Here is a 23,499-nt window from a genome sequence, read left to right on the forward strand (position 1 = left end):
TTTATATCACTTTTAAATTTTCTAAACGCAATTTTTTGATCGTTTTGGTGCACATTTACCAACAGACTAAAACTAACATCTAAAACTTTGTACTTTTTACCTTTAAAGTGTGCTGCAAATAATATCTGCTGTGTTATAAGTTTTATTCATCCATCAAGTGAAAATAGCACAGACTAAAAGATTGGAATCTAACCCTTAAAATGAGTGTAGAAAATAGATAGAAGCCTATGATCAGTGTTTTTACCACTGTGTGTGTGTGTTTTTTCTCAGCTGGGGAACTCAAGGAGACTTCACCACCACACATCCTCTGCCTGCAGTCAAGGTGAAGCTTTTCACAGAGAGCACAGGCGTTCTGGCCCTGGAGGACAAGGAGCTCGGCCGGGTAACACTCACTCTTTTCTTTCTGACTTTTCTTCCAACATGTTTCGTTCTGTTGCATTTTTTTCCTTTGGTGATTGATGATTGTGTGAGGTCATTACGGTGTAGCTGTAGAAGTGATGTTTTACTTTGTAATTCTGCTTTTTGCCTCAGTCTCCCGCTGATTGATGCCTGTGGCAAAAAGAGAAACTTCAGTCTTGAAAATCCTTGTAAAGAAACCAAAAGTTGAACCACCTTATTTGCAGATAATCCTTTATCTACTCATCAGAGATAAAAATTGATAGCATTCTGATAGAATCTGTAATTTGTTGTTGTTTTTTAATTAAGTGATTCAACAAATCATCATTATTTTTGACTAATTGTATTAATTATGCCATAATAATTAAACACAGCAATCAAAATAGATAATTTTGCTATACAGACCCGCAAAGGTTCAAATTGTGGTTACAGATAAATTCTATACTAATATATAATTATATACCATAGAGTGCAAATAAAGCTACAAGTTGGCATGTCCAACTGTCAGCATTTTGTTTGTGTGTCATCAAGCCAACCCCGGATAAGCTAGAGAGGCAGGGCATGAGCAGAGCTAGAGAATCTTGCTAGCATTTTGCTTAGATGAGTTTCTCTTTGGGAAAAACTTTTAAAACTGCATTACCTACGATTTTTTTTATGTTTTGACCACATGTGCTTGGTTTTATAATAAATCAATTTATTGTGTTTGGTCTTTTAAAAACAATGTTGTAATACATTGAGCCTCTAAGCATTGTTCGTATAACGTTTTTCTACATGAGGAAAAGGTGATTTACTTCCAAATACTTAAAATATAGTCTGCGTTAACAAATGCTTTTAAGATAAAAGTAAAAGTAAAATAAAAGTTTCAGATGATTGTTCTTTAGCTGCATTAAAGTTTTAAATGAATTTATTTATCATTTATAATTAATCTTAAATGAAACAAATACATTTATAGATAAAATGATGTAAGAATTTGACTTACCTGGGAAATGGAGGCCACTTGAATGGTTTGTGAGCACAATTAAGTGCACAGCATGATAGCTGTTAAAAATACTCTAGAGTTCAGCGGCTAAGGTAATGTGACAGCGAGCCCTTTATTTTGCAGACTTAATATAAATGAAACAAATGAGTCATGAAAATCCCCCCCCCCCCCCCCTCCCACCCCCATGGTAGTCATGAAGGAAAATATTAGCCATACAGGCATGCACCAAAGTCTTTTGTACCAGGCTGTAAACACGTTTTTAACAGCTGTAATATTGGCAATTTAGCATTGCAGTCAGTTACCATGTGGATTTACTGGAGCCAGAGCAAGCCCCTAAAGGCGAGTCGATGAATTGCAATTTCAGTTTCTTCCGTGCTAAGGCTGATTTATACTTCTGCTTCAAACGCCGGCGTATGCTACGGCGCTGACGCATAGCCCTTCGCCGTGGCTATCGGCGTCGCTGACGTGCACCTCTCAAAAATTGTAACTACACGTCGCAACGATGCGTAGCACAAGCTCTTTGATTGGTCGGCTTGGTAGCGCTGACGAGTCTGGGCAGGACCTAGAGCCGCGCGAATGGCGCGAGCTGGACGCGAGCCCAATGGAGCGATTGTTTACAAGTGTGGAGTCTCGTGAAGGAGCTCCTGATGGAAAGCTTTGTTTTGTGTTTACCTCATAGTTAAAGTTGTTGCAAGTCCACCGGTTCCTGCCTCAAAATGAGCGAGTTTGAGCCACTTGTACATCCCGGAAGTGTTCAGGAAAAGCAAAACAACAGTGAAGAAACTCAAAACAGAGGAACATTTACACCTCACTGCCAACTAGTGTTTCGGAAGTGTTAATGCAGACCAACAGAGACAGCGCGCAGAAGTATAAATGCACAGCTACGCGCGTTGCATGCGCCGAGGGTTACGCCGGTCACTTGACGCAGAAGTATAAACCAGGCTTTAGCTTCACGAGGGAGAGCGCAACGTTGCTTGGTTTATACATACAGTATGTCTGATGATCAATTATGCCATAAAACAGCCCTAAATGTATTTGTCAAAGATTATTAATATACAAAATAAGTATAAACATCTGAATTTACTAAATGTAACATCAGTTGAGTAAATGATCGCATTCTGGGCTACTGTGTGCTTTTGTGTGTTTTGAGCATCAGTTAAGACAACGTTAGCACCTCTTTAATTGTGAATAAACCTGAATAATTTTGAGATTTTGTCAGCTAATATCATCTTCTGGGTTTAAAATCATTATTAGGGTGGGATCAAAATCGGTGATGTAACACTCGTCTGCCTGTCCAGTGATGACTTGTCAGTTTCTCATAATTTTCTATAATGCTTTCATATCCTATGGGAAGACTTTTATTTATGATGAAAGCATGTGCTTTCCAAACAGACCTGCCAAGCTGTGAGACCGCATCCACTCACGGCACACAGTATTTAGCCATTCACGAAGGGTTGTATGTGTTTGTTTTCTTGATCCATGGGGTTTGTTGCATGGCTTACCCCACAATGCTGTCAAGGCCGATACAGCCAAGCTGTTTGTGTGAAGCAAGCATTTTTGTCAGGAAAGCTGTACGAGAATTGGAGAATGGCAGACTTTGTTTTTTATCAGTTGAGTTTGTTACCATTCAGACACATTGCCTATATTCGTGCTGCCATGTTTGCCTATGTTTAAAATCGGTAGGGTTAATAGTTGAAAAAGACATGGCAAGAGACATGCTACACGACTATCCACTGCGTCTCCTTTCAGATCCGGGGATTCAGGAGGAGAAAAGTCCTCATTTATAGTGTTTAAATAATTTATAATCTATATATAATCTTTGTAATAATGTTACAAATTGTGGTTATATGAAATTAAGAATAACCTATCATATATGTAGCAGGGCATTCAATTAATTAATGTTTATGTCTTTGCATTGAACTAGGTAAACTATAAAATAATGGGTGTCCTCATGTTTTATGTCTGATTTTTTAGTCTGATTTTGTGCGCCAACAAACAGATGTTGGCTTTGCTCCCCTCTTTCTCCCCTGCTCTGCCGGCCAAGCCCATTCCTCTCATCTCACAGCACTCCACACCACATCTCAGAGCATTTAAAAAAAATTTCTGAGGTAGACTTCAACTGAATGAGGGGGGTTTTATGACCCTTTATTATAGGCTTTTTTTTTTTTTTTTTGGTGACAAATGAATTGTAATATTGTAAAATCTTGACATAACATTTCACAACTCATACTGTTTTTTTACTGTATATTTGATCTAATAATTACAGTCCTATTACACATGAATAATAACTACTGTATTAAACCAGGTGTATGAGATTATTAAAATATCTTTCCATCTTAATTCTAATCTTTATATTCAAATTTGAATTGCAAATCCTGTGAAATGGAATTTAAAAACATTTAACGTACATTTAAGGATTGCAAGCTCCTTCAATCGGGACATTGTTAACATGTTTTGTTAACATGTTAAGATGACCTTGACTGCCTCATGTGTGCTGTACAATACAAAAACGTGCCTGAGTCTTCTTCCAGACTGAGGTAGGCAGGCATCTCTAAGCCTTTAAATCTAGCTAAGAAATAGATGATGCCAACTTATCAGAGAGAGAATGAAGAAGCACACGGGAGAATACGAAAGAAACTGGCTCTTCTCTGATAAGGTGCCAAGAGAAGAACCGCACAGTCCAACTCTCAGTACACAGAGGCATGAGCCAAAATTAATTGAACGTTGAGAGTTTCAGTGGAAATAAAATGCTGACTGGCAAAGTAATGTGTCATTATCAGCTCACACCCAGACTCACAACCACACAACCTGTTTATCCCTTTACCCAATGTATCATGTGTGAAAATGGTTCTAGGGCAGACACTGCCTTTAGGATTACTGTATGTTATGTACTGTATGTTAAAGGGATGGTTGAAAAATGTTATGTGTCCTGAAGGAAGGTCATGTGTGTGGAGGGATATAGGGATGATATCCAGAGCTAGACAGAATCTGCAGATCAATATATTTACACATAATTACATAAGTAAGTAGACTCAATGATGTGCTAAATCAGTGTTTCTTAACCATGTTCCTGAATGACCACCAGCTCTGCACATTTTCCATGTCTCCTTAACCAAACACACCTTATTTAGATCATTAACCCAATAGCAGAGACTGAAAAACCTGCAATGGATGTAACAGACTAAGGAGAGATCCAAAACATGCAGTGTTAGGGGTCCTCATGGAACATGGTTAAGAAAACACTGTGACTACGTCCAAAATTGAATACTTCCATACTATAGAGCAGTGGTCCCCAACCCCAGAGCCGCGGAACGGTACCGGTTCTTGGATCAATCAGTACCGGGCCGCACAAGAATTAATTATCCTTAAGTTGGCAGATAAAGTAGCTGAATTTAAAGCCAAACTGGATTTGTGGGGACGGCGCGTGAACGGAGGCATATTGGACATGTTTCAAACATTAGTGGGGATTTTGTGTGAGACTGAGCCTGCGCCCTCACTCACCAAGCTGGTGCACGATCACCAGTCTTCGCTGTTAAAGGAGTTTGAACGCTACTTCCCAACCTTAAAGGACCCACAAACGGCCAAGGAATGGAAAAGTGACCCATTTGTTAACAAACCAGCTGAATCCAGCATGTCCGTGCAAGAAGAAGACCAACTGTTGGAGATTGCAAATGACGGCAGCCTTAAAACAGTGTTCGAGACAACAACTCTGCCGGTGTTCTGGGTTAAAGTCATAGCAGAAACAGTTTTGCATGTCGAGATGTACAGGTCAGGTCAGCATGTACCAGACGTGCACGCGCTCTTTCCGGCAATCATTGATTTAGCGTTATGGACAGTTTTTGATGTTATAATATGTTATATTGTTGGAGCAATGTGTTAATAAAGTTATTACGTCCTAATGTTATAATAGCATAATGTTGGAGCAATGTGCTAATAAAGTTCCACATGAGTACACAGTGGACTCACATTTATTATTATTATTATTTCTACCTTCCGGTCGGCAGTAAAATTGTCAAGCGTTGACCGGTCCGCAGTTAGAAAAAGGTTGGGGACCGCTTCTAAAGAGTACGCTAAAAACAGTATGCAAGCCAAGTAGTATGTCCAGTTTAAGGGATGTCCTACTACTTCCAGCGAGATTCTGAATAGTGCATCCGATGCACGCTGCGCTATCACGTGATGCCCTGCGAGAGAATTAATGAATGGGAGTAAAGCAATGCAACTGACGCGGGTAGGTCACGTGATTATGACTAAATGGTGGATGTAGTAAATCGGAGTTCTATTCATACTGCTCATATTCATACGAGTATGTATAGAACATACTTTTCTAAAGGTCGAGTAAGACAAGGCAAGGCAAGGTCGAGTAGAACATTTAAATTCAAATGCACTGCCTACTGAGTTGTAGGCAGTTTCGGATGCAGCCAATTATAAATAATCTGCAGGAATCTGTGGATATCTTAGATTATTGCTTGCAAATATTCTGCCTACAATAAAAAGGCCAACTTAATGTAATAATAATAACACCTATGATTTATTACGTGTGTGCAGTACAGTTTTGTGTTTATGTTCCAACAAATTTGGACTTTAAATTTCCTTTCATAAAATCAGTCGAGCAATTAAAATCACTGAGATTTTCTGACCAAACGTGCTTTCATATCACAGAATGAGGAAGAATTCCAACACAGGGTCATTCTAAAACCATAGCATTATATACATTTCTGAAGAGTGCGAATTATGTAGCCAGAAGTATAAATGATTGCATTTCTTGGTTAAAATAAATGCTATAGGGCGGTATGACAGCATTCCTTTTCACGCTTTCCAGCTGACCGCTTACCTCCATATGGACGGCTTTACTTCTGTTACCAGTTTGTCCAGTTAGCACACCATATACGTCAGTGGACTTGAGAAGCAGAGAGGGTGGGTAAGACAAAAACAGAACCCTTATGTGGGTAAGACAAAAACAGAAGCCAAGAAATAAAACAAACAACAGGGTGAGAATGTGGTAAAATATGAAAACGTGGTAAAAATCAGGCGAAGGCTTTTTTTTTTTTTTGTTTTTTAAACTGTCGGTTCAGTTTAGGGAAGTGGGTGGGTGGCTCAATCGGTGCTTTTGAAAACACTATTGGTTGGGTTTAGGGAGGGAGGAGGGTAGGTCAGTAGATTGGTCAGTCATTCAGTCAGTTAGTTGACAGCGGCCTCTGGTGGATTTAAGCAAGAACAGAAGGCGCGAATGACACTTGCGAGTTAACATTTGAGATTTAAAAAAGCTTCCTGTGGCCTGTGGCCTGGCCTCTGGTGAATTTGCGAAAACAAAAACTGTAAAAAAATAAAAATTAAAAATTGAAACGTAGCTCCTGGCATGTATTTGGCGCTCTCCATAAATGTATGTAGCGGTAAGTTTTCAAAATGAGCCTGGGTTAAATGAATTCATACTATGTTATTCAATGCAGTTATAAAGGCTAAGTCAGTTTGCATTACTTTAGACATGTACTTTATGCTTATAAAATACCCAGGATGGTTTGAAGAACAGAATAATCCAGATTTTGACTAGAGTTTGTGTTCATGTTTGATCCATTGATCAGTTTCTATCATCTTGATCCTCTTTGCTCACCAGCAGCCATAGCTGATGCCTTTTTTTCAGTACCTATATGTGGAGTTTATGTGTGAGGGTGCCCTCTAGTGTGCAGTATGAATGAAATAAATGACATCACAATGTGTGATCACTTTTTTTTCATGGGTTTTGCACCCACGGTCCTGCAAAGTTTATTTCCAACGTGCTTTAGCACATCTGCATGTGTATTTTATATGATCCTGAATACGACTTGTCGCTCAGTAGAGAATTATGAATTTCATAATTAATAATGTTATCACAATAAAAACAAAAAAAAATGATATATTAATCCACATTGCCCATTCCTAGTGGGAAGACATTTGGTTAATTAAATAAAGAGTCCTAAATTTGGGTGTGCCGTTTTTCTTTTAATGATGAAAGTTTTGCCTCTGAATTAGTGGTTGCTGATTATGGTTTGATGAATTGTGATTGGATGGATTAATAATCATGATTCTTTCATGTTGAATGATAAGGTGGTTCTTCACCCGACTCCAAACAGTCCAAAGCAGGCAGAGCTCCACAAGATGACTGTAACCAAGGCCTGTCCTGATCAAGATCTGAAGATCAAACTCGCTGTTCGCATGGACAAGCCTCAGAACATGAAGGCTTGTGGGTAAGGGATTTATTTTGGGTAGAAGGATGAGTGTCTTTACTTTACATAGATGATACTTTCTAATGCTGGGTTCTCACCAAATGTGAATTTAAATATTTCCATGAATAGATAACATACAAAGTTAATGCAAACGGTGCGAATTTATGCAATGATGCAGAATGTGTGATGTGTTTTCCACAAGTACACAGAATTTGCCTCAAATAAATCAACTTGAACAGACATTTTGCATGAGGTGAAAACATTTGGAGTAATCTAGAGAGAGTTGCAGACATGTTCACTTTGATTTGGTCTGAAATCATAAACATAAAAGGCATAAAACAGTATCATCTAATGTTGGTCAAAGTATAATACAGCTCTAAATTGTATCCAATTTAACTGTATTTTTGTCTGAGCAAAAAAATATTGATTGTTGAAAACATACTGTAATTTACAGACATATTTGAATGTAACAGGAATCATTTCGTCCTGTTATTTATTTTTATTTTTTTATTTTTTAAAGAATCATGTATTTTTGATTTTCAGAAGACATCCATTAAAATGTCACACAGGGAATAAGTAGTTAATAAGCCAAAGTTTTCATCAGATACATCACTTTTTAATAAAAAAAATGTTTAGGGTTTGCCACTGTCTGTCAAAACGCTACATTTCTCCCACTTAACCAAGTTTATTTTCTTGTAAAATATTATCTAATTTAATGTTAGCACTCATTCTTTTATTTATTTTTTCACAAGTACAAGTCAGAATATATATAGTATATTTTCCATATTTGTTTCACTGAATAACAGTGGAACATTTTTAAAAGAAAAAAGAATTACTCTCTCCAGATTTGAATTCCAGTGAATGAGTTTAAGTAAAATACAGATAAAACTCATGATATTCTTTCAGGTATTTATGGGCTGTTGGCAAAAATGTCTGGAAACGCTGGAAGAAGCGCTTCTTTGTCCTGGTCCAGGTATATCTTTTGATACATTTATTCTATGCGGGAAGAAAATATTGAATATAGTCCAGTTTTTTTTGATGTTCTAATTCTATTTGATCCTTCAGGAACTTCTAATGTTCATATTGGCTTGAACCGTGTTCAGTTTTTGTTTTTTGCATATGATACAGATTTAACCAGATAACCTAAGGAGTCGCATACACCATATTAATTCTGTTTGTTTATATTTTACTACAGGTAAGTCAGTATACCTTCGCCATGTGCAGCTATCGAGAGAAGAAGTCAGAGCCACAGGAGCTGCTACAATTAGATGGCTATACCGTGGACTACACCGACCCACAGCCAGGTAATACTTTCAAACTCACTTAGTTCTCTTATGTAACACCTTTGTGAAACTATTCTCATGTTTATTAGATGTTATTGGAACATGCACTCAATCTTTGTTTAGTCCACTGGGACCAGATATAATTTTTAATCAGCTAAAATAATTGCTAAAAGGCTCATATAGGTAAAGTTAGTTCTCAAAAAAGAGTTCAGCATGATTCTTTGCAGGTACTCGTCAAAAGCTGCAAACAGATTACATATAGCAATAGAACAAAGAGCACTCTTTAATTATCAGCTGTTAGTCAGCGCCTGCTCTTTTTTTTCCTGGTCATTGCGCCTTTGCCATGTGCTGTGAAAATACAGACGATCGGAAACGAGTCACTTTTAAAAGATGACGTAAGCAGGTCATCAAAAAAATCGGATACCGTCTCAAAATCGGAATTGACCATCAAGATCTGCGGTGTAAATGCAGCCAAAGAGAACACGACATGTGACGTGAGGCACACGTGAGCTGGTTATTACTCTAATCATCATTACCTTTATATTTGCGTGACTGTTTGCTTTATACAACTGAGAACGTAGTCCCAGTTGACGTGCAGCCCCAGTCACAGTTGAGTCCAAATTAGCCTGTTTAATCACAGAAAACAGGAAATGTCAATACTACTATAATTTTAATATGACATATTTAATAATAAAATCAAATAATTATAGTATAAAATTTAAGTTAATCTAATTAGAAGTTAATCTCGCTGCCCTCTTGCAGGATCGCACTAGTGGGCCACGGTCCTCCGGTTGAGAATCCCTGGTCTATGACACATAGACATTACCGTGCAGAATAGTTCATTATCTTATACATGTTTAATGTGTTTTAGAAAAAAAAGGAGTGCACATAAACCTCAAATCTGATTTAGATTTTGTCTACAAATAGTCCTTTACATAAAAATTAGTCTACAGATTGTTTTATTAACAGTTTGGAAAAAGGTCTTGTTTTCTTTAAGTTTCATTATAAATAGTTCACAAATAAAAAGCATGACAATTCTTACACGCACCCCTTCTAATGTTCCACTAAATATATCTTAACTTTTTAGAAGTACTTATTTTTTCCCGCTGTGTGTGCAGGTCTGGATGGAGGCCGAGCTTTCTTCAATGCAGTGAAAGAGGGAGACACTGTGATCTTTGCCAGTGATGATGAGCAGGACCGCATCCTATGGGTGCAGGCCATGTATCGAGCGACTGGCCAATCACATAAACCCGTCCCGCCCACGCAGGTCCAGAAACTCAATTCAAAGGGCAAAGCTGCGGCTCAGATGGACGCCCCCATCTCTCAGTTCTGTAAGTAAACATCCACATAAAGCATTTCATTATAATCAGGACAAAAACCAGACTGATATGGCCAGTTAATTAAATACATACCACCATAAACCAATGACAGCCCTGTTATTTATAATGTCGCCCTCATGTCGCATTACCTCGAGATGTTAAATGACAACACCACTTTGGTCACCAAGTAGATAATGAATAATAAATGAATTCAGGTTGTTGTCAGGTCGAGTTAGTAACTGTAGTGATGTCACCTTGCGCTCAGCAACTAAACAAGTAGCAAGAAAAGGTAAGAGTGAATGTGTAGTTTATAGCATTGTGTTTATTTCAGTGTCCGTGTCTTCGTTTGTAGATCAGCTATAAGATCTGCGTTTAATAACATTTAAAATAGCTCAACCTTCCTGTAAAGGTGTAGTTTATTCAAAAATGAAAATGATGACATCCTTTGCATCCTCAAGTTGTTTCAAAAGGATGACTTTCTTTCTCCTGGAGAACACACACTTTTTTGTCTATTTGTTTCTATCATATGGGTTCACTGGACGATTTTATTAAAGTGTCCACACTGTTTGTTTATTTGCATGCAGAGCACCTTTCAGATTTTGTCTTGTTGTGTTCTGCAGAAGAAAAAAATTCAAGATGTTTGGAACGACACGAGAAAAGATAATCAGTGAATAATGACAGAATTTTCATTTTTGGGTGTACTGTCCCTTTAAGGCTAAAACGTCAACTTTCATTGACTTACGATTCTGCCACAAAATGATCAAAACAGTTATCCACGCTAATACCAAGCCTCTAAATAATAATAGATCCTGCTATTCAGAACCTTGTCTTTTGGTGTGCATCTACTTCAGCATCTGTCCATAGCGATATATCTGTCTATCACAAAATGTCTCTTATGGAAATTGATACACTGTTAAAATACAACCATTATGTTTTAACAACAGATACGAAAGCTAAAGGTAGAGGTTCTGTGTTGTTTTTCCATTGATTTCTTTGTCCTGTTTGTGAATGTTTCTTGTGGTCAGATGATTCCCTCACAAGTTCAGATGCCATTCAATTTTCTCACTATTAGACAGACCCCTTCCCCTCTGAAACATTATTACACTGTGTAAATGTTTCACCCTCCACCTTAACACACCCCAAGTGGTCTTGAATGGCACAGAGTAGTGGAATATACAACATGTTGTAGACACGCATACATACAAACAAACATTGCTGCAGACGTTTTTGGCAGATTCTAGAATACTATGAAGGTGCTGTCTATCTATTAGTTTGTGATCTAGTAATCTACAGTGAATGTTAAACGCTAAAAGGACCAAAGTTTTTTTTGGTAACACTTTACAATAAGGTTTTCTTTGCTAGCCTTGTTTAATACATTGATTACCATCCAGCAGACACACAATGCCATAGGAAATTATTATAAGGTTAGATTTAAGTCGCCTGCATCTAAGGACAATATTATGTTTACATCCAATTATGATGTGAAATGACCTTGATATTTTGTTGATTTTAGGTTGTGTTGGAAAGTAACCAAAATCCAACATCTTAAACTACAAGTGTCAAATCCAGCTCCTGGAGGGCCGCAGCTCTGCACAGTTTAGTTCCAACTCTAATTAAACACACCTGATCGCACTAATTGAGTCATTCGGTTATGTTTGATACCTACAGGTAAGTGTGTTGAAACAGGGTTGGAACTATATTGTGCAGAGCTGCAGCCCTCCTGGAATGGAATTTGACACATGTGTCTTAAACCAACAACATATTGACGTCAAACAGTGGCAATCAAAATCCAATGTCTCATAGACGTCATATTAGTAACACGTCAAGCTGTAACATCATTAGACGTTGATATTTGGTGGATTTTATGTTGCCTTGGAAAGTAACCAAAATGCAACATCTGTCTGACGTTAGACATTGACGTTGATCTAAAGTTGGGTTCTGTTGTCATCGCGATTTTCATTTCCAAACAAAATGCTACGTCCCACAACGTTGGGGTACAATGTTGATGTCCTGTGCCTGCTGGCATGGTCAGAAATGTACATTGGGAAAAAAAGTGTAAATAAAATTTTCACTCAGTAATTGCTAGTAAACGTGATCAATAATTACAATGAATTGTAGAATTAGATTTTGTTATTAACTCGAATTATTGGTTTTTCATTTTTATTTTATCTTTCGTTAGTTTAATTATTATCATTTACAATATATATTTTATATTTCATATATTGTCTTTAATAGCCCTAGATTGAAATAGTATAGTTTCCTAGTACTGGGTTGCGTCTGGAAGGGCATCCGCTGCATAAAAACCTATGCTGAAAAAGTTGATGGTTCATTCCACTGTGGCGACCCCGGATAAATAAGGGGAAAAGCCGAAGGAAAATGAATGAATGAAATAGTATAAACAATATGCATTTCTTATATTTATGAATAATTTGAAAAAGTACTCTTTGTATAGTTTATTACTTCTGATTCATTTATAATAGACCTTTTTCATTGCTTTTATAGTTTATTGAGATTTATTCATAGTACACACATTATATGGTCAGACAGAATCTTCTGAGATGTCTTGCTATTTCTCTGCAGAATTTTACAAAAAAAAATCTATCATAACCAAATCATAACCACGAACTAATATATGAAATAAAAAGAATACCTTTTTAATTTCTATTTAATGTTTACAATGCAAATCCAATTAGACTCACTTAATTGGTAAACAAAGCAAATCTCTTAAATAATCTGCTAAAAGACAGAAAATATTACTTTACAAACTGTTTTGTAAATAAGTAAAAAAACACTTCATATTTGTCAAAAATATGAATGAAATCCATTTAAAAACTGAATAAATATACATTTACACACTTTTACTCAAATAAATAAATAGATTCAATAATAGGCTAAAAATCTGAGGATATCTGCAGATTTCTGCATGCGCAGATTCCTTGTGGGCCTAATTATAAGTCATACAACTATATGTAGAATATGTTTATGTAGAAAAAAACATTACTCTTTAGATAAATGAAAACCCTTTTTTCTTCTGTTAGTGATTTAAATAATGATTTTTAACATAATAAACTTTATTGTGAAGTGTTTTATTGAAGCAGTCACGTTTCGGAAATAGGCTGACATCTGACTTTTATTTTTAACTCGTTAACCTGGATTTAATCTGTCAGCAGTTTATTTGCTCATTTGTTTACCAAAAGCAGTACCTTCATAGAATCAGTTTAGCAGCTGATACTGGCATGAAATACACATTCGACTATATAAATGTCTGAAGGTAAGTGTATTTGCCAGTACAGTGTTAGTAAATGTGATTTAGCTGAGTCAGATCTAGATTGTATCAGTGTTTTAGAATCCTGTCAAAATCCTCTGCAGCTCAGCAAACCATTCTTTCTTTCTTTCTTTCTTTCTTTCTTTCTTTCTTTCTTTCTTTCTTTCTTTCTTTCTTTCTTTCTTTCTTTTCGTTCTTTCTTTCTTTTTTCTTTTCTTTCTTTCTTTCTTTCTTTCTTTCTTTCTTTCTTTCTTTCTTTCTTTCTTTCTTTCTTTCTTTCTTTCTTTCTGTCTTTCTTTCTTTCTTTCTTTCTTTCACTCTGTCTTGCTCTACTTGATCCAACCACCCACCAGTTGAAAGCGCACTATCATGTTGGTACAGGTCGTTGTATTTTACGTTGTGTTTTTTCTTTACTTGGTTCATGCTTTGCTTGTACCCTTCTTTAGTCCTGCAGCTGTAGTGGAGTCAGGGTTTTCGTGTCTGCTTTTTTCCTTCAGCCTTGTTGCTAGTCTTTATGTTATTCTGGTTTGTCCCTTCTTACCCTGCTGTCTTCTAGCTGGACTCAAGGGTAAGTGCTAACCTGTTAGCTAGCACCAAGTCAGATAATCCTAAAACCATTATCTGACCAATGCAACGTGCTCTCTCTCTCTCTTTATCCTTTTTCTCTCGTTCTTTTTTTTTCTCCCTCCTCCTTTTCAAATCTCACTCCTCATGCCTTAGACCTAAGTAGATTATGTTACTTTTTCCGTTGGACTTTTTTGATGATGGTTCAAACTACAAACTTTCATTACTCCTGCCAGTTTAGGTTGCATGTCAATTAGTGCGTTTGTACTTATCATTCAGCTAAGTTAATACTGGCTATGATTTATTTGCATAATTGCCTTCTCTACATAAACATCATTGGCATCACAAAACCTCTCAGAGTAAAGTAGAAGATGGAGTTTGTCTGGTCTGGTCCTATTCAGATTGAATCAATTCTCAGAAATTGAATGGTCAACTAATTTAGAATGAATGCATTTGGGATGAACGACAAAGCTAAATCACTAACAGCAGTAGCAGCAGCAGAGAAGTGCATTTCTGACTACTTGGACTTTACTCTTGAGGGTTCAGTCGCATTTATAATTTCTTTAATTTCCAACTTGAGCTTCACAAGAGTTGGCAAATATGTAAGTGGAGTATTCTGAATGCCAATGTGATGGAGCAGGCGCTGCCGTCCCTCCTCACCGAGAAATACTCCTAATTCTCTTTGGTCCAGAGGAAATGGGCTTTTTTAACGTAGTTCCTAAACCCAAAGTAGATCTTAGCAAAGATAGCGCTCATTATTTGCACCCGTGTGTGTTTGCCCTTAAACTGCTTGAGTAGGTGAGCATTTTGATGTCATGTTGTCCATTCAGATGCTGATGGAAAGACAAGTTCATTTTCTTCCCTTTTTTTTTTCTTCGTTTGATTACACTCCATTCTTTTTTTTACAGAGAATGAATGAATTAGCCTCTGTTGGCTTCTTGCTAAAGCCGTGTATTTGCACTGTAGAAGAATAATGCTAGCCTGTTGGCATGCCACTGAGGTGGCTTGCTTGTCAGTGTGCTCAGCAACCCTCGTGAACACACTGAAAAATCTCTCCAGTATTGTCAACTTGCAAATGCTAAGAGAAAAATACAGAATGCTAATGAATAGGCAAGCGGAAAATGTTACAGCAATTTTTTTCCCCTCCTATTTCCTTTTCTTGCATGCCATTGGAAAGCACAGTGGAGGGTTTCACTGTGTTCCTGCATGTAAAAGACATCCATCATGTAAAATCACTTTTAAAACGTATGGTAAAATAACATGGCAGCTTATTAGCATAAGTCCTAGTCTCATTTAAATGGAAGGTGGAAGTACATTATTTTAATTAATGCACAGTTGAAATGTATAATGCAAATGAGGAAGGCACATTCTTTAATCACAAAGATTTTACTCATCCTTTTTTCTCATTACGTTATCGTCCTGAGTTGCGTAGTACATTCTTAGGCTTCTTTGTCATTCGTTCTAATGTTTACCTTTTTTTCTCCACCCATTCAGTTTGTCTGATATCTGTCATTTATTTTCCTGTGCCTCTATTGTTTGTTTTTTTTTCTTTGTCTTCTCTCTTAGTTTAGTCTACGTCTCTATAACTGTAGTGCAAGCCAAAGAATAACATAGGACAACATCTAATTAGGCAGTAGTATAGTATTTGTTTGTTTAATACAGGATTCAGGTTTTAATTTTTAGTCACGTCTTCAAAATAAAGAAGTGTGAGTTCATTGTTGTTATGTAGACACACGATGCACATTCTTTCTTCCACATTTCCCCCTCATTAGAGCACGTTCATCACTGCACAGATTTAGATTCTATCATTCTGTTGCTAATAAACTAATTCATCTGGGGGCCAGAATAGCTTGATGTTTATTTACTTTTTCCAAAAGAAAATTAGCATATTATTAGCATAGACAGTTTTGCTATTTGGCTACATTTAGCCTATAACATTGAGCATATTAAAGAGCCCATGAAATAAAGAACTTTTGTCTTTATGCATTAGGTTTATCTACATTATTCTGTTCGTAGATGTATTTTCTTTTTTTATTTTGTGAAATTAATAGTTTTAGTAATCATTTTAAAGGATTAAGATGATTAAGCTAGACATTTTTATGCTACAAATATAGTGCTATAAATATAATGCCACAGATAATCAGTTGCCACAAAAAATAGTAGGGGGCGTTCACATATTTTCAACATGCTTTGCGCCATCAACCTCCCAGTATGTGCCCACAAGCCACACGAGTCGACTCGTTGGAAATAACAAACTTAGAAGCGGAAAAGACCCAATATGTGAACGGCCCCTTAAGCAGCTCAATTGATAAGTGAAGTTTATTCATAAACTAATTTCAAGAGGATCACGTGCTTATGATTTATCACGGCCAGTCTCGCATTTGCTAATCACTAATCTTCCAATCATATGAGCCCTAAGCCACTATAAATAGCCTCAGTTTTCAGTTCACTTTATCTTCGTTTGGAAGAAACCCCCCTCCTCCCCTATTCTCCTCCTTTACCTGTGATTGGGCGGCACGGCGGTCCAGTGGTTAGCACTGCGAGCCACACAGCAAGAATACTGCCGGCCCTAGTTCCATAGGACCGGTGGGTGTTTCTGTGGGGAGTTTGTATGTCCTCCCCGTGCCGCGTGGGTTTTCCCCGGGTTCTCCGGTTTCCTCCCACCATCCAAAGACATTCAACATACATAACAATCAAGCTTGTCTAATCCCTTACGTTCCCTTAGCTACAGCAGCAGGGGAGTTCTGAGATCCACCGAGCTCGGGCTCCCTTCTTGCTCTGCCAACGGGAGGAAGCCCCGGGCTCGAGGAGCCCTTGAGCTCGGGGCTCTCTCCCGGGACAGCATGCCAAATAAGCTTTGTAAATCATCAGCTAAGTGAACTCTTGAAATAAATAATAAGATCAAGATTTTTTTAAAGCAACAAATCAGTATATTAGCACTTAACACTGAATAAAGCACATGAGGTGTACCTGAGGAGTTTGTCATAGTTCATCCTGTTGTTTAACTGTGAGAAATAGAAGCCGTTTCTGAAATAGAAATTTCAGGTGTTGGTTTGGACAAAAACTGTTTAATATGAAAAATATTCAATCTATTGCTTGTTGTTGTTTTTAGTTAAGACAGTTTAGGCTTGATAGTCAGACACACTCCTGTTGGTGTCGTCAATCTGGCAACCAGCACTTGTGTGGATTCGCCAGAGGAGGGGCTGAGTGTGTTTTGAACTAGGCAACACAGGCTCATTCTGAAAAAGTAGCTCTATATAAGATTCTGGAGATTGTGAATTATGTGGTCAGAAGTACGTATGGCTGCATTTTGTCATTAAAATGAACGCTATGGGGCGATATGATGCTGTCTCTTTTCGTGCTTACCAGCTCAATGTTTACCTCCCCGGGACACCTTTCCCGTTGTAACCAGTTTGTCTAGTTAGCTCATCATGTACGTCAGTGGACTTGAGACACAGAGAGGAGCTGAACACGACAACAGGGTTCAAATACGGTGAAGAATGGTTCCTGAAAGTGGGTAAGACAAAAAACAATTTTAAAAAATCTAATAAACCAGTAAATAACATTGTGAGAATATGATAAAATCTGAAAACGTGGTAAAAATTAGGTGAGGACTTTTCAAAACTGCTGATTGGGCTTAGGGAAGTGGGTGGGCAGGTCGATCGGTGCCTTTTAAAACACCATTGGTTGAGTTTAAGGAAGGAGCAGGGTGGGTAAGTCGATCGGTCAGTCAGTCAGTCAGTTGACAGTGGCTTCTGTTGGATTTACGCTAGAAAAGCAAGCATGAATGGCACTCGCGAAAGAAATTTGAGATCTGAAAAAGCGCACACAGCTGCCTCTGATGGATTTGCGAAAACCAAAACTGCAAAAAAACGTAGCTCCTGGGATGTTTTTCGCGATCTCCAGAAATGTATATCACGGTACATTTTTAGAATGAGCCTGGATTGGAACTAGGAATGAAATAGTTCAACCACTGGGTGTCAAACTTACATTGTAACAGCAGTAGGGCACTGCTGTTTAAGAAAGACAAGTGGCACTGTGTTTTATGCTTGTTTCACTAGTTATGTTTCCATCCAAAGAAAACTGGAATTCATCATAAAACTTGCGAATAAAGCACCGTTTTCAACTAATGAGTCAAAGAGAACAAAATCGTCACTTTATTTGTGTTGTTCCTAAGTGACCATCATCAACCTCATGGGCAAGCCTCGTGCCTCCGTGGGAAATAAAAAACTTGCCTTCAGAAAAGACGCAATATGTAAACGACCCTTTAAGCAGCTCAATTAAACAGTGATAATATCAAGGAATATTATAAAGCACCAAATCAGTATACAGTATTAATATATTTTCTGAATGATCATGTGACACTGATAACTGAACTAATAATGCTAAAAATCAATCACATAAATGTATACTATTTGTACATATTAAATTCCAAAACAGATATTTTAAACTAAAATAATTAGCCATTTTACGCTAACGGAATTTTGGTAAAATAAATGAGCTACTTTGATAAGTAAGAGAAAACTAAATTGAGGTGTTTTGAAAAAAAAAATTCCAGAGCTATAAATTAAATTAAACAGTTGATCCACAATATCATTTTTTTAAATATAAATTCAGCAATTATTAAACATATTAAGCTATTTCATGGGATCTTAAGCTAATATCTCAATGATTGATTTTAGAGACTTACATAATCTCAGTTAAACGATTGAATTACGTTTACAGTACCAGATATAAAAATAATTCCAGGTTTTCTAATTATAATGCAAAAAGTTTGCCCCTGATTTTTTTTTCAACATTACTATTTTAACAAAGCACACAATCCCTCATCTCTCGAAAGGAGTGACATTATCCAATTGCGAATGGCAGAATCTATTGTATTCATGTGAAAGAAACTACATTAAAAGTCATCATTCGGAATCCAAGCCATCGGTGGCTTTAGCACTCAAAAGCTTTTGACTGAGAAAAGAGAAAAGAGATCAGCTCATGCATGCACGTCCAGACCGAATGTGAGCTGAGCATTGCGATCACTCAGTTCCACATTTGCCAGGTCCGATTGAACTCTGCTTGACTTTTGCTGCAAGTTGACAATGTGAAAAGCTCAATGTCCTTGATTTGCCATAGACTACTCATTATAGGTGTTCAGTTTTTTGTTTTGTTTTGTTTTATTTTTTATTTTTTTTGTGGTGAGAGGAGAACAGATCGTTTCCCTTGCTGTTTGCTAACTGCCTCTTCCTTGAACTCGTCTCGAATAGATGCTGACAGGGCACAGAAGCACGGCATGGATGAGTTTATCTCAGCTAACCCATGTAGCTTTGATCATGCCTCATTGTTTGAGATGATGCAGAGGCTCACGCTGGACCACAGGCTCAATGACAACTTTGCATGTCTGGTAAGTTTAAGATTTTTAATTTTTAGTTTTTTTTTTTTGTTTGCTGATTTCAATGCAGAGCAATTAGTGCTGCATGGTGTATTAGTCAAATTGTGAGGGCTTAAGAACATTACTAGTGCACTGCTGTTTAAAAGTAAAGTGCACAGTAAAAAATATCTGTTAATTAACAGTTTTGGTATTTTGTTTAAGTTTCTAATGCACATTTCAAAATTTATGCACATCTTCCCAGCAGACACAGGACATCAACATGATGCCAGATTGACGTTGTATCCCAATGTTGCGGGACGTTGTATTTTGATTGTAAATGAAAATCGGGATGGCGTCTGATTTACGTTAGGCCTGCGTCAGTGTCCAATGTCTGACAAACATTGCATTTTGGTTACTTTCCAACGCAACCAAAAAACAACAAAATATCAACATCTAATGATGTTACAGCTTGACGTTGTGTCGGCCGTCATTTTAAAATACAAAAGTGGGGCTGCGTTGAGAAGAAACACTGAATTATAAGTTCAGCAGAGCTTGACATTAACTTTTTTGATCACCAGCCACTCTGGCTAGTGGTTTTCCAACATTACTAGCCACTTGCCATTTTCACTAGCCATAATTTTGTTGTTGGGAAAATATATTTTAAATGCATAAATTTGACTTCGGCATGCTAAAATTACTTGATTTACAGTTTGTGTTATGTCCACATGCCTCCTCATTCATTCACTTTTTCTTAGTCATAAATGAGCTTGTTCAATGAGCATGAGCACATAGTGTCTTATTACAATTAGTTTTTATTTCACATGACTATTTAGATTAAAGATTAAAGATTTTTTAATTAAAGATTTACCAAATTCAACTCTATATGATCATAGCAAGCATAAATAAATAATTATTTCTTAGCCACAAATTTAAAATGTTTCATAATAAGCAAAATATAGCTGTATACTATACTTTTTATTTAACAAAATAAAAAAACAACCACTGATTTGGCGGGAGTTAATGTCAAGCCCTGACTGTAAACATTGCAGCAATATGCTGTGGACTACAAACCTCCAGCTGTTGCCCCAATTTCAAAGTGCAGATATGGTGTAAACGTCACTTTAATATCATTCAGTTACGTTTAATTTAAATAATTAAAAGCACATCAGGCATCAAACAAAATCATAATCTCTTTAAGGGTAATATGCTTTAGTGTCCTCCTAGGCTTCAGTTCATTGCACCAGGTAAACACCATGACGATGCTTCCCTGCCTCAGTCTATGTAACCGGGTGAGCGATAAAACAATGCAGTCCTGTGTAGCACTGCCTCGTGTTGTCTGTAACAGTATTGTCCCGGTACTGAAGTTTTAAACACGTCCATTTCCCGCTAACATTCAAGTGCCGCTGAGCGCATTCATAAACACCACTGATTTGTCTTAGTATTTACCAGTGCTCAACAGAAATGACTGTGATTGGCCGTGAAGGTCATCAGTTCACCGCTCTTCACGGAGTTTAAACACAGATACACGGATACTGGAGCGTTTTATAGCCATGAAGATCAGTCGATTGCTCGTCTGTGTTTGTACTTGGTAAACAGTAGTAAAGTGCGGTGAACTGATGACCTTCACGGCCAATCACAGTCATTTCTGTTGAGAGCTGGTGAATACTCTGGGTTCGCGATAATTTATTTATTTAATTATTTTTTTTTAATAAATTTCAGTACCAAAGTTCAGTATCATGACATGTCTAATATAATGAAAGAATCAATTCGTTTAGTTGAGCTTGATAAATGGCATAAAATGTAAAACGTGTGGTAGGGGGAAAAAGTAAACTAACTAGTGCTTTTTCCTTCAATTCAGCTGAAAATAAGGTCTGATATCCCTTTTTATTTTCACCATATGCTCAGAACAGACCTTTGGGTCACTCGAAAGGCGGTGAAATTGTAAATTTGTGTCACTTTCTCTTCACTCATAAGATACACAGCCAGGTACACAACGTTCCTGTGTGACTCAGGCAATATTTCCATGTTTCTTCCCACCGCAGCCTCGATTTCGCTTTTAAAAATGGTGGACATGTGAACTCAGTCTATGGGCTCTATGCACAGCTACAGTTTTAAAGTCAAAGATTAACTTCTGATGAAAGCTTAATGTGACTATTTTCAATTTCACAAGGTTGTTTTTACAGCATCGATGTTGTAATGGAATTACAATGCATTCAGTTAAATAGACTTGAAAAACGAGATAAAAGACAGTTGTAATGCTGTCAGTAGCAACAGGCTAGCACAGAATTCCATTGAAAATACTGTGGTAAAATAAACTGATTTTTAAAGAATAGTTCACTGGCTGCCTGGTTGAAAATTAAAAGTTTGTTTCAGACATTGGATTTTGTTTGACATACCTAACGAATTAATGTCAGTATTTGTCATCAATATGATGTTAATGTAAGATGTTGGTTTGACATTGAATTTTGGTCACTTTCCAACACAATCTAAAATATCAAGGTCATTACACATGTTTTTTTTTTTTTCCTTAATTGTTTTATATTTCTGTTTTTATTACAATTGCTAGTCCTTCATGCATGTTTCCTTATATGTGTCTTTTTTCCTCTGTACATTTTTAAATGTATGTAAAGCACTTTAAGATACTACTTGTAAAGGCGCTATATGAAATAAAGCTTATTATTAATAAGGAGTAATACAGAATTTTCAGAAAATCAGTCAGGCAAATAACTGACTTCTGTTCGTTCGAATTAAAAATGTTTGAGTCCTCGTGCAGTGTAACAGTAGAAAATTGTTTTTTGCTTTCACTTTCACATCTCATAATATAACTTACAACAGTCAATAAAGGCAGAGCAAATAACTGCAAACACAAGGGTACACAACTAAACATATCAAGATATGTAAACTGTACATGTATTTGAGCACTATGTATACATCATATTAAATCAAATTATGGCTCTTACACTTAAAATAACAATTAAAAATTATTATTTATTTATTTTTAATGGGTGTAAATTGCATTATAGAGCCTTAATCTCTGCTCTGTCGACTTTTGATGTTGAAAACTTAACTTTACAGTTTAACAAAGTGACTTTTCAAGAGTTCACACTTAGATACTGTTTGACAACTTGTTAGCAAGTTAGCAGGTTTGGCATGCTGTCCCGGGAGAGAACCCTGAGCTCGGAGATAGTTGAGCCCAGGGCTCCCGCCAGGTCCATAAAGCATGTGAGGGGAGTACGAGGTCAGGTGTTCTCGAGAGCTCCCCTCGGCAAAAGAGGAAAGGAGGAGAAGGGGTGGATGGGGGGTTTCTTCGGAAAACGAAGATAGGGGTGTAGATCTTAGCTAGGTTATTTATAGTGAGTTTGGATCAATCTGATTGGCTAGCTAATGAGTGTAGATGAGTGGCCAGCTGCAGTCAATCATATCACGTGCTCCTCTCGAAATTAGTTTGTGAAACTTCATTTATTGACATGGTAGTAGTTTGAGATGATATAATGTATAAGATATAATATAAAGAGAAATAAATCTGTTAAACAAATGAAAATGTGCTAGCAGATTACATATTAAAACATTTTTGTACCATAATAGGCAACACCAATCCAAGCTATATATCACTTAAAACTATTAAAATGTTATTAAAAATTACTTTTCAAGGTTAAAAGTTGTTGGAATAAAAAGAAAGGTCCCATAATGTATAAATAAACGGCAAAAAAGTACAAATTAAAACATGAATCACAAAATACTGAAAACTGCTAATCTACCAATATATTTTACAGTGTATAATGATCCATTTTTAAATGTAAAACGTTTTACAGTATAAATCTGCTAATCTCATAGTTTGCAATTAATGTATGTATTAACTATGTCCATGTTCTGTATTTGTAGGGCTGGTTCAGCCCAGGTCAGGTGTTTGTTCTGGATGAGTACTGCGCCAGAAATGGGGTGAGAGGATGCCATAGACATCTGTGTTATCTTGGAGACCTGCTGGAGCGGGCAGACGCCGGGCACATGATTGACCCTACGCTGCTGCACTACAGCTTCGCTTTCTGTGCCTCTCATGTTCATGGAAACAGGTACACACTTCTATGCGCATGCATATTTTTATTGGGGTTTTGGCAGAGTTACAGATTATGGAAG

The 23,499-nt window shown here is 37.0% G+C and overlaps 1 protein-coding gene across 50 annotated transcripts in view; it reads left to right on the forward strand.

Annotated features, from left to right (window-relative positions):
• The window catches only part of cadpsb (Ca2+-dependent activator protein for secretion b), a 194,551-nt gene that overhangs the window by 123,427 nt on the left and 47,625 nt on the right, over positions 1–23,499 (forward strand). For 36 of the 50 annotated variants that reach the window (XR_015494002.1, XR_015494003.1, XR_015493994.1 and 33 more), the window contains 7 exons: positions 271–382; positions 7,457–7,596; positions 8,482–8,548; positions 8,771–8,879; positions 9,977–10,189; positions 19,262–19,398; positions 23,248–23,435. Coding sequence is in view for 34 of the 50 variants with exons in the window: in XM_087257766.1 (XP_087113892.1) it covers positions 271–382; positions 7,457–7,596; positions 8,482–8,548; positions 8,771–8,879; positions 9,977–10,189; positions 19,262–19,398; positions 23,248–23,435 (966 nt within the window). In the remaining 16 variants the exon portion in view is untranslated. Of the gene's footprint in view, positions 1–270; positions 383–7,456; positions 7,597–8,481; positions 8,549–8,770; positions 8,880–9,976; positions 10,194–13,998; positions 14,011–19,261; positions 19,399–23,247; positions 23,436–23,499 lie in introns of all 50 variants that reach the window. The other 14 variants (XM_087257790.1, XM_087257795.1, XM_087257791.1 and 11 more) reach the window with 2 other exon arrangements.

Source organism: Danio rerio, chromosome 6, assembly GCF_052040795.2.
Source record: "Danio rerio strain M-AB ecotype USA chromosome 6, GRCz13ab, whole genome shotgun sequence".
In the NCBI taxonomy this organism is placed as follows: Eukaryota; Metazoa; Chordata; class Actinopteri; order Cypriniformes; family Danionidae; genus Danio; species Danio rerio.